General features: G+C 35.0%; 1 protein-coding gene across 4 annotated transcripts in view; it reads right to left on the bottom strand.

The window, feature by feature from the left end:
- Window positions 1-12,109, bottom strand: part of LOC131131935 (C-myc promoter-binding protein-like) — an 82,623-nt gene that overhangs the window by 29,372 nt on the left and 41,142 nt on the right. For all 4 annotated transcript variants that reach the window (XR_009130278.1, XM_058077005.1, XM_058077003.1 and 1 more), the window contains 8 exons: window positions 11,126-11,258; window positions 10,826-11,032; window positions 9,736-9,864; window positions 8,346-8,487; window positions 8,128-8,238; window positions 5,705-5,821; window positions 5,000-5,149; window positions 2,889-3,979 (listed from right to left, as the gene is read on the bottom strand). Coding sequence is in view for 3 of the 4 variants with exons in the window: in XM_058077005.1 (XP_057932988.1) it covers window positions 2,889-3,979; window positions 5,000-5,149; window positions 5,705-5,821; window positions 8,128-8,238; window positions 8,346-8,487; window positions 9,736-9,864; window positions 10,826-11,032; window positions 11,126-11,258 (2,080 nt within the window). In the remaining variant the exon portion in view is untranslated. The remainder of the gene's footprint in view (window positions 1-2,888; window positions 3,980-4,999; window positions 5,150-5,704; window positions 5,822-8,127; window positions 8,239-8,345; window positions 8,488-9,735; window positions 9,865-10,825; window positions 11,033-11,125; window positions 11,259-12,109) is intronic.

The raw sequence follows: 12,109 nt of genomic DNA, 5'->3' as shown, positions 1-12,109 counted from the left end.
TCAGGTCACAATAAAGGGGGTAGGCCATTGTTCCTCTGTCGTCATGACGAAAACATGTGGCCCCTTAAAAAAAAATAAAAATTACATAAAAAAACATAATGAAATAAATTAATAAATTATAATTAAATTATAATAAATTAACAAACCTAATTATGCATTTTTGGCCTTGTGCGACTTATACTCCAGTGCGACTTATGTACGTTTTTTTCTACCTAATTATGCATTTTTGGCCCTGTGCGACTTATGTATGTTTTTTTTCTACCTAATTATGCATTTTTGGCCTTGTGCGACTTATGTATGTTTTTTTTCTACCTAATTATGCATTTTTGGCCTTGTGCGACTTATACTACAGTGTGACTTATGTACGTTTTTTTTCTACCTAATTATGCATTTTTGGCCTTGTGTGACTTATACTCCAGTTCGACTTATGTATGTTTTTTTTCTACCTAATTATGCATTTTTGGCCTTGTGTGACTTATATTCCAGTGCGACTTATGTATGGTTTTTTTTATACCTAATTATGCATTTTTGGCCTTGTGCGACTTATACTGCAGTGTGACTTATGTATGTTTTTTTCAACCTAATTATGCATTTTTGGCCTTGTGCAACTTATGTATGTTTTTTTCTACCTAATTATGCATTTTTGGCCTTGTGCGACTTATACTCCAGTGCGACTTATGTAGGTTTTTTTTCTACCTAATTATGCATTTTTGGCCTTGTGCGACTTATACTCCGGAGCGACTTATGTATGTTTTTTTTATACCTGATTATGCATTTTTGGCCTTGTGCGACTTATGTATGTTTTTTTTCTACCTAATTATGCATTTTTGGCCTTGTGCAACTTAAGTACGTTTTTTTCTACCTAATTATGCATTTTTGGCCTTGTGCGACTTATACTCCAGTGCGACTTATGTATGTTTTTTTTCTACCTGATTATGCATTTTTGGCCTTGTGCGACTTATGTACGTTTTTTTCTACCTAATTATGCATTTTTGGCCCTGTGCGACTTATGTATGTTTTTTTTCTACCTAATTATGCATTTTTGGCCTTGTGCGACTTATGTATGTTTTTTTTCTACCTAATTATGCATTTTTGGCCTTGTGCGACTTATACTACAGTGTGACTTATGTACGTTTTTTTTCTACCTAATTATGCATTTTTGGCCTTGTGTGACTTATACTCCAGTTCGACTTATGTATGTTTTTTTTCTACCTAATTATGCATTTTTGGCCTTGTGTGACTTATATTCCAGTGCGACTTATGTATGGTTTTTTTTATACCTAATTATGCATTTTTGGCCTTGTGCGACTTATACTGCAGTGTGACTTATGTATGTTTTTTTCAACCTAATTATGCATTTTTGGCCTTGTGCAACTTATGTATGTTTTTTTCTACCTAATTATGCATTTTTGGCCTTGTGCGACTTATACTCCAGTGCGACTTATGTAGGTTTTTTTTCTACCTAATTATGCATTTTTGGCCTTGTGCGACTTATACTCCGGAGCGACTTATGTATGTTTTTTTTATACCTGATTATGCATTTTTGGCCTTGTGCGACTTATGTATGTTTTTTTTCTACCTAATTATGCATTTTTGGCCTTGTGCAACTTAAGTACGTTTTTTTCTACCTAATTATGCATTTTTGGCCTTGTGCGACTTATACTCCAGTGCGACTTATGTATGTTTTTTTTCTACCTGATTATGCATTTTTGGCCTTGTGCGACTTATGTACGTTTTTTTCTACCTAATTATGCATTTTTGGCCCTGTGCGACTTATGTATGTTTTTTTTCTACCTAATTATGCATTTTTGGCCTTGTGCGACTTATGTATGTTTTTTTTCTACCTAATTATGCATTTTTGGCCTTGTGCGACTTATACTACAGTGTGACTTATGTACGTTTTTTTTCTACCTAATTATGCATTTTTGGCCTTGTGTGACTTATACTCCAGTTCGACTTATGTATGTTTTTTTTCTACCTAATTATGCATTTTTGGCCTTGTGTGACTTATATTCCAGTGCGACTTATGTATGGTTTTTTTTATACCTAATTATGCATTTTTGGCCTTGTGCGACTTATACTGCAGTGTGACTTATGTATGTTTTTTTCAACCTAATTATGCATTTTTGGCCTTGTGCAACTTATGTATGTTTTTTTCTACCTAATTATGCATTTTTGGCCTTGTGCGACTTATACTCCAGTGCGACTTATGTAGGTTTTTTTTCTACCTAATTATGCATTTTTGGCCTTGTGCGACTTATACTCCGGAGCGACTTATGTATGTTTTTTTTATACCTGATTATGCATTTTTGGCCTTGTGCGACTTATGTATGTTTTTTTTCTACCTAATTATGCATTTTTGGCCTTGTGCAACTTAAGTACGTTTTTTTCTACCTAATTATGCATTTTTGGCCTTGTGCGACTTATACTCCAGTGCGACTTATGTATGTTTTTTTTCTACCTGATTATGCATTTTTGGCCTTGTGCGACTTATGTACGTTTTTTTCTACCTAATTATGCATTTTTGGCCTTGTACGACTTATACTCCGGTGCGACTTATGTAGGTTTTTTTTCTACCTAATTATGCATTTTTGGCCCTGTGCGACTTATACTCCAGTGCGACTTATGTATATTTTTTTTCTACCTAATTGTGCATTTTTGGCTCTGTGCGACTTATGTATGTTTTTTTTTCTACCTAATTATGCATTTTTGGCCTTGTGCGACTTATACTCCAATGCGACTTATGTATGTTTTTTTTGGTAAATGACGATTGATTGAAAAGTTTGAAAAATAAATGTAAGTTACATTATAGGTCGTGTATTCAACTGACTGAAAACTACGTTTATCTGTACAGTACACTTTCCGAAGTACACAATAAAGGCACGTACCTTGGTTGGGGTGGTGTACGTAGATAGACGCGTGTACCAACGACTAGCCTTCTCTGCCACGCCTTTCCCCGCAGAGAACATGCTGGTCTTGAAAACATCCAGCGTCGGCGTTAGCAGCGTATCCAGAGCAAAAGCGGAAGAGGATGGCGAAGGACCGGCGGTACTCGTGCGGCTTGTCTTGTCCCGGTAGGGACTGAGAAGCGGGCTGGGACAAGGGCTGGGGGTGGTGCTGGCACTGCGACACGGCGGCGATGACGACGACGACCACGTATGTTGCTGCGGGATGGGCCGGGAAGGCGAGGGAGGGTGGTAGGTGCGAGACTTCGACACAAGCGTGGTTCCGATTCGGGGGCTGTGGGGTAAGCTGGCGCTGCGAGGCGCGGAGCGGTGGAAGAGGAGCGGACTGGTGAGGTCCTGTAGATCCACGCTGGGCGTACGGCGACGCAACGGGCTCCCCGTGTGCTTCATGTACAGTTCGATTTCTCTTGCTAAATTCCTCTTAGCGATGGGTGTGCTAGCGTGCGTCTCCGATGGGTCTGAATCCGCCTTTTGCTGTACCGAATGCGACTCTGCTGCTAGCAAGGATAAGGGATCATTGCCGGTCTCGATGTCTGTGCGCGATACGGTTCCTCTTGACGTCAACGGACTCGCACTCGAATCCAAATCCTCCAAATCAAAAATAGCGTCAATAACGTTTGCGTCGTCATCACTGGAATCATTCGTCTTTGTCCGATCTCCATCTTTGCTACACATGCTAACTGAGGACGTCTCCTGAAACCCATCCAGAACCAGCGACCGAGGCCTCTTTCGCTTAGCGAAGTCGGTATTACGGAGAATTTTTGCATCGGCGCCGAAATGTCCGGCTATTTTATCTGGATCGGTTTCCCCTTGGTTCAAACCCAGACCGAGAACAGCAGTGCCGCCGCCGCCGACGACTTCGTCACCGCTGGTCCGCCAATCCAACGTTGAGTCGCTTCCGACGCTGTCGACGACTTCTTCCACGGTACTTTTGTGTTTCCTGAGCAGGATATTGGCTTGGACTTCACCGATCTCTTCCAGCGAGGAAGTGAAGAGGAGACCGGCGACGTGGTCTGAAAAGGAACGGCAGTATTACGCCAATTTTATGGATCTGATAAAAACCTACAATCAATCAATCAATCAATCAATCAATCATGACATCCTAATAACTGAATTAGAAAAGTACAAAATAAGATGTTTAGTTCGAAACTGGGTCAAAAGCTACTTAGCTAACAGGAAGCAATACGTAAAAACTCGGAGAATACACATCTGCAAGTTAATATATTACATGCGGAGTTCCCCAGGGGTCAATACCGGGGCCAAAACTGTTCAACTTGTAACATCAATATCTCCAAAGTTACAAAATACTTAAAGCTGGTATTATTTGCGGATGATACCACTGCGTTTTGTTCCGGAGGGAGTACAGGCGAAATCATTAGAAAGGTCACACTAAATAACCTTGAACTTAAATAAAACTAAAATCATGTTGTTTGGTAACAGCAGAAAAAAAAAACTGCAAAAAAAATATTTATGTTACATAAACACTGGACACCTTTTCTGGTCATGTTTATTTTTTTGTGTAACTGAATAACCATTGTGTTAGCATATAGCATATTAGCCTTCCAATAGGATGTAAAGTCTGTTTTGGTCAAGTAGTTTGTAAAATAAATTACCCGCAAAAGGACGGCGGTATTACGGCATTTGTGGATGACAAAAGCCTTTGATAGAAATCGATCATGATATCGATGATATCAATGATATCACCAAAGTTACGAAAGACTTAAAGCTGGTATTATTTGCGGATGATACCACTGCGTTTTGTTCCGGAGGGAGTACAAACAAAATCATTGGAAAAATCAGAGAAGAAATGGTCACACTAAAAATAATGATAATGATAATAGTAGATTGTCCTTGAACTTAAATAAAACTAAAATCATGCTGTTTGCTAACAGCAGAACGCAAATACAATAGACAAATAGACAGCGTAGACATTGAAAGGGTGCCAATCTTCACTCGCTAAATGTACTGCAAAAAAAAAAAGGCCAGTAAGGATAATTCATAATGCGGCGGGCGGCACCGAATTTTGGTTTTACCTGTGCTTGCAGATGTCTTAGCTGTACAGTTGGAATCGTCAGATGGAAAACGGCTGCACACGATGCCGGGGGGGCGCAAGGAAGACCCGACCTCCGTGTCCAGCTGAGGGAGACGGTCTTTACTTCCCTTGATGCTCTCCGTTTCCGATACTACAGAGAAAACAATATATACAGTAAACCTCGGATATATCGGATTCAATTGTTCCCACTGGTTTTGTCCGATATAAGCGAAATCCGTTATATGCGTATACCGGAAAATGTCCGTTTTTTAAGCATATATGGGATTTATATCCGGTATATGCGTAAATGGGATTTTATCCGTTATAAAAAGGCACTTCCTTGACTATGTTTCCAATGTACCTGGACGCGCAGGCAACGCTGCAAACGCTGCAAATGACGTCGTATAGCGATTCGGTCACGATTCGGCAAATCGGAGCGCCACGATGCGGCCATCCGATATATGCCAGGGAAATTTCATGGAAATGCATCGGAACGGGACTGGAGATTTTGTCCGAAATAGGCGAAATCCGTTATAAAAAAATCCGATATATGCAATGAATTTTTATTGGAAATGCATGACAGAAAAATCGCTTCTTTTTTTTTTCCCGATATTTCTGATATATCCGAGTCCGATATATCCGAGGTTTACTGTATATAAATATATACGTCCATATAAATGATGCAAAAATATTAACTGATACTCACAAGAGCTGCAGTCACTCTCCCCTTTATCCATCTCACGGAGAGTTTCCTTAGCGCCGGTGTTGCCTCTGATAACTTCCTCTTTGGACAGGGAATTGTAACCCAAATCTGACTGATGTCCTGGAGGAAAAAAAATGGCAAATACAGTAAACCTCGGATATATCGGACTCGGATATATCGGAAATTCGCTCACAACGGACAGATAAAAAAGAACCGATTTTTCTGTAATGCATTTCCAATAAAAATTCATTGCATATATCGGATTTTTTTATAACGGATTTCGCCTATTTCGGACAAAATCTCCAGTCCCGTTCCGATGCATTTCCATGAAATTTCCCTGGCATATATCGGATGGCCACATCGTGGCGCTCCGATTCGCCAGAAATCGTGACAGGCCGCTATACGACGTCATTTGCAGCGTTTGCAGCGTTGCCTGCGCGTCCAGGTACATTGGAAACATAGTCAAGGAAGTGCCTTTTTATAACGGATAAAATCCCATTTACGCATATACCGGATATAAATCCCATATATGCGTAAAAAACGGACATTTTCCGGTATACGCATATATCGGATTTCGCTTATATCGGACAAAACCAGTGGGAACAATTGAATCCGATATATCCGAGGTTTACTGTATAAATAATGTATTCATTATAAAGACATAATTTTATTAATTTTATTAATTTTATTAATTTTATTAATTTTATTTTATTAATTTTTTTAATTTTATTACTTTTTTAGAATTTTATTACTTTTTCTTTTTGGGAACAATTGAATCCGATATATCCGAGGTTTACTGTATAAATAATGTATTCATTATAAAGACATAATTTTATTAATTTTATTAATTTTATTAATTTTATTAATTTTATTAATTTTATTAATTTTATTAATTTTATTTATTTTTTTTTTTAATTTTATTACTTTTTTAGAATTTTATTACTTTTTCTTTTTGGGAACAATTGAATCCGATATATCCGAGGTTTACTGTATAAATAATGTATTCATTATAAAGACATAATTTTATTAATTTTATTAATTTTATTAATTTTATTAATTTTATTATTTTTTTTTAATTTTATTACTTTTTTAGAATTTTATTACTTTTTCTTTTTGGGAACAATTGAATCCGATATATCCGAGGTTTACTGTATAAATAATGTATTCATTATAAAGACATAATTTTATTAATTTTATTAATTTTATTAATTTTATTAATTTTATTAATTTTATTTATTTTTTTTTTTAATTTTATTACTTTTTTAGAATTTTATTACTTTTTCTTTTTGGGAACAATTGAATCCGATATATCCGAGGTTTACTGTATAAATAATGTATTCATTATAAAGACATAATTTTATTAATTTTATTAATTTTATTAATTTTATTAATTTTATTATTTTTTTTTAATTTTATTACTTTTTTAGAATTTTATTACTTTTTCTTTTTGGGAACAATTGAATCCGATATATCCGAGGTTTACTGTATAAATAATGTATTCATTATAAAGACATAATTTTATTAATTTTATTAATTTTATTTTATTATTTTTTTTAATTTTATTACTTTTTTAGAATTTTATTACTTTTTCTTTTTGGGAACAATTGAATCCGATATATCCGAGGTTTACTGTAGCAACATTATATAATGATCATTACAGTCGCCATGTTTACATGAGGAGTTTTTCCTATCTTTCCGAATGACCTTTTCCGAAAACAATAGTATCCATGGAAAGGAATATTCCAATCTCTTGTCTACATGCGGCGCTATAATCAAGCAGAATAGTCAATGAGGCATGCCCAGTAAAACGTAAACATCAACATCACGTGATACCGATCTTTTTTCCCTTGTTGGAATAACTCCGTATTGCCAGTTTTTCCTTCGTTCTTCGTTTTGTTTTTTTTATTTTATTTTTTTACTAAATAAGACATCCGACTTGCAAGTCATGTCGCTAGTTTTTTTTTATGTTAAAAGTTGAAATACTTAGAAAGCAACCGGCGGGCCGGATTCACACACTTGGCGGGCCGCATGTGGCCCCCGGGGCCGCAGTTTGCCCACCCCCTGACGTACGCTGTTCCAAACGGCGGTGTCAAGTAGGATATATTGTGAGTTGGTTCGCTTCTTCTTTTCAAAGTAAAAGCAGTGATTTTATCACTGTGTTTTTTTTTTTTTTTTTTGTGTATGAGAAAAATATGGGTGTTTTATTTATTTATTATTGTTTTATTTTTTTAATATATATTTGTTTATTATTTTTGTGAAAATAACCGGAAGTGCGTCGCTAGCCAATTGTACTTTTGTACTATTGTACGCATTGAGAGTTATTTGTGGTTTTCATAAACTTAGGCTTCGCATAAACTGATGAGAAAGATTGTTCCGAGTGTCCCTGAACGCACCGTGCGGTCTTATAATGACAGTGAGGAGTGTACCTGTGCTGGATCCATCGTCAGTGATATCGGCGGCCCTGCCCTGCTCATTCGGGTGCGTGTCGGCAGTGCTATCCAGGCTACCGTGGCTAACAGCGTCCAGGTCACTGCCATCTAAAAATAAAAAATAAAAAATAAAATAAAAAACGGAAACAACATTATTTTTTCAGTTCCATTAAAAAAAGAATAATCATCAACAAGTATTTCTAAGCGCCGGTCACCTGACAGCAGGCTCTGAGTGACAGGGCCATGTTTCCGTAGTGAGCGTTTAAACTGAGCCACACCCAAAAGCACGTTCCTCAGCTTCATCCACAGAAAGTATCCTCCTCTGGTGCTGGTCGGCCAGGTGCTCTCCAGCACTGCCTTCAAGTGGAAAGGAAGGGAGACAAAAAGACAGTTACTTAAACTTTTAACTGTTATTTGTTTGTATTGTTATGCTACTGAGGCGTTAGCACGCAGGCATCACAGCTTCCATTCTACCCTCGGGCATCTCTGTGTGGAGTTTGCATCGACTCCGGTTTTATTAATATTAATTATAATATTAATATAAACATATTATCATTATTAATATATTATTATTATTATTATTATTATTATTATTATTATTATTATTATTATTATTATTATTATTAAATAATAATAATAATAATAATAATATATTATTAAGTAAAAATCAGTATCTTAAAAAGGAACTACCTGAATAAAAGTAATTATTAATTTAAAGACAGATAATATTCATAATAATAATATTATTATAGAATATAATATTATATAATATAATAATAATAATATTATATAATAATAATATTATTATTATAGAATATAATATTATTATATAATAATAATATTATTATTATAGAATATAATATATAATATAATAATAATAATATTATTATATAATATTATTATCTGTCTTTAAATTAATAATTACTTTTATTCAGGTAGTTCCTTTTTAAGATACTGATTTTTACTTAATAATAATAATATATTATTATTCATTCATTCATTCATTCATTCATTCACTACCGCTTTTTCCTTATTATTATTAATAATAATAAAAATAATAATCTTAAAAAGGAACTACCTGAACAAAAGTAATTATTAATTTAAAGATAGATAATAATAATAAAAATAATACATAATATAATTATACAATATAATAATAATAACATTATAACATAATAACATAATAACATTTATATTAATATTATAATAATATTTATATTAATATTATAATTAATATGAATAAAACCGGACTGAAAAATTTGCAAATTTGGTGAGTTTTTGGGCATGTTAAGGGCTTCAAAATTGCCTTCCTTTTGGGAGAATAATAATAATAATATTATATAATAATAATAATAATAATAATAATAGTGTTATTGTGACGTCACAGACAAAATGGCGGCTTTTCACTAGGTGTTTACTCATGGATCATTGGTATCGGTGGCATAATACCTTGATGGGAGCATCCTTATTCATTTCACTTGTATTCTTTTCAAGACTTTTTTTGGGGGGGGAGGGGGGGCGTCAAGAGCACTTTAAACAGGATGCTTTTTGCTCTGGAATACTTTCTAATATACTAGAATTTGTTAGTGCGTACTGCATGTGTACCTTATTGTAGTAGCCATATGTGATGGCATTGGGGTGGACTCCAGCTTTCTTCATCTCAAAGAGGACACGGACCGCAAGGACCGGCTGACCGTATTGTCCACAAAGCTGCATCAGCACTCTGTAGCACACCTACGTATATGAAAATATGAAAATATGAGGCAATCATATGGTGGAATGGTCAATTTTAAACAGGACCATATTTTATGGACTATAATATAATTAGGTAGAAAAAAAAACATACATAAGTCGCTCCGGAGTATAAGTCGCACAAGGCCAAAAATGCATAATTAGGGAGGAAAAAAAAAAACATACATAAGTCGCACTGGAGTATAAGTCGCATTTTTTGCGGGTAATTTATTTTTAACTACCGTATTTTCCGGACTATAAGTCGCACTGGAGCATAATTCGCACAAGGCCAAAAATGCATAATTAAGTAGAAAAAACATACATAAGTCACACCGGAGTATAAGTCCCATTTTTTGCGGGTAATTTATCTTTAACTACCGTACTTTCCGGACTTTAAGTCGCACTGGAGCATAAGCCGCACAAGGCCAAAAATGCATAATTAGGTAGAAAAAACATACATAAGTCGCACAAGGCCAAAAATGCATAATTAGGTAGACAAAAGCATACATAAGTCGCACAAGGCCAAAAATGCATAATTAGGTAGAAAAAAAACATACATAAGTCGCACTGGAGTATAAGTTGCACAAGGCCAAAAATGCATAATTAGGTAGAAAAAAAACATACATAAGTCACACTCGAGTATAAGTCGCACAAGTCCAAAAATGCATAATTAGGTAGAAAAAAACATACATAAGTCGCGCTGGAGTATAAGTCGCATTTTTTGCGGGTAATTTATTTTTTACTACGTATTTTCTGGACTATAAGTCGCTCCGGAGGACAAGTCGCACAAGGCCAAAAATGCATAATTAGGTAGAAAAAAACATACATAAGTCGCTCCGGAGTATAATTCGCATAAGGCCAAAATTGCATAATTAGGGAGAAAAAGAAAGTGTGACTTATAGTCGGTAAAATGCGGTATTATGAAAATAAATGAATGATTATTTGCTGGGTGTAAAAAAATAACCTCATCGGGTGGCTGCAGCTTCTTGGCCTGCATCTTGCGGAGGACATCGTAGGCGGTCCGGAGGGCTCGTACCTTGGAATGGCAAACCTTCACGTACGCCGGCAGACAGATAAACCACAGGCCGTAACAATGGCGGAGCAGGCACATGGACCACAGCTGGGGGATGGAGGAGTACTTCTTGGCGATTTTCTGGGCCGATTTAATCTCCTGTGGACATCACGTTTTGGGTGCAGAGAAGTTATTTGGAAATGAGAATAGAGTTAGTTTGTTTTATTTAGCGATTCGTTTTCATTCGTTCACCTGCTTGCTACGCCTAAACATGGGCGCCGGGCTGGTGGGGCAGCTGTGCCTGGCGGCGAGGCGAGCGGAAGGGGTTGGAAGCCCCTCCACTGGGTCAAACAAGTCCAGACTTAACACCGGGAAGCCATCATAGCTGATGGACGAAGAGAATCATGGTCACTTCTAATATCCTATAATAATAATGGATCCCATTAATTCCTAATGCTTATCCTGACACGACATCATGAGTGTCAAAGTGCGTCCCGGGGGCCATATTCGTTTTGTGGATGTTAAATTGACATCGGTGTATTTATTAAAAAATGGAATTCGATAAGAAAACTAAAAAAAAAAAAAAAAAAAAAAAAAAAAAAACAGCAAAAATTGACAAATCAGAAGCAATTTTACAGCAATAAAGTCAAAATGTTAAGAAAAAAAGTAATAAACTAACCTGGAAAAAGTCATAATTTTACAAGACTAATGTCATCATATTATGAGGAAAAATAACCTCATTTTTAAAATCATCATTTTAAAATATAAAAAAAATATTTAAAAAAGTTGCAATTTTTGGAATAAGCTATGTCACAAGAATAATGCAAAAATATTATAGTAATAATGTCATAATTACAAGAACATAAAAAAAAACAATTAAATAATTAAATGGGAAAAAATAAACCAGGAAAAAGTCATAATTTTACAAGACTAAAAAATAACACTAAAAATAACAATAAAAATAACAAAAATAATAATAATAAATATCATTTTTAAAAGCGTGAAGTTAAAATATCAAATGTTAAAAAAGTAGCAATTTTTTGAAATTTAGATGGAATGTCACAAGAATAATGCCAAAATATTATATTAATAACATCATAATTATGAGAACAACATTTTTAAAAAAAGATGAAATAGTTGGAAAAAAGTAAACCAGGAAAAAGTCATAATTTTACAAGACTAATATCATATTGAGGAAAAATAACAATAAAAATAATAATAAATATTTTTAAAAGC

This window comes from Doryrhamphus excisus, chromosome 7, assembly GCF_030265055.1.
Source record: "Doryrhamphus excisus isolate RoL2022-K1 chromosome 7, RoL_Dexc_1.0, whole genome shotgun sequence".
NCBI classification, from domain to species: Eukaryota; Metazoa; Chordata; class Actinopteri; order Syngnathiformes; family Syngnathidae; genus Doryrhamphus; species Doryrhamphus excisus.
This window is presented reverse-complemented; position numbering and strand designations above follow the sequence as displayed.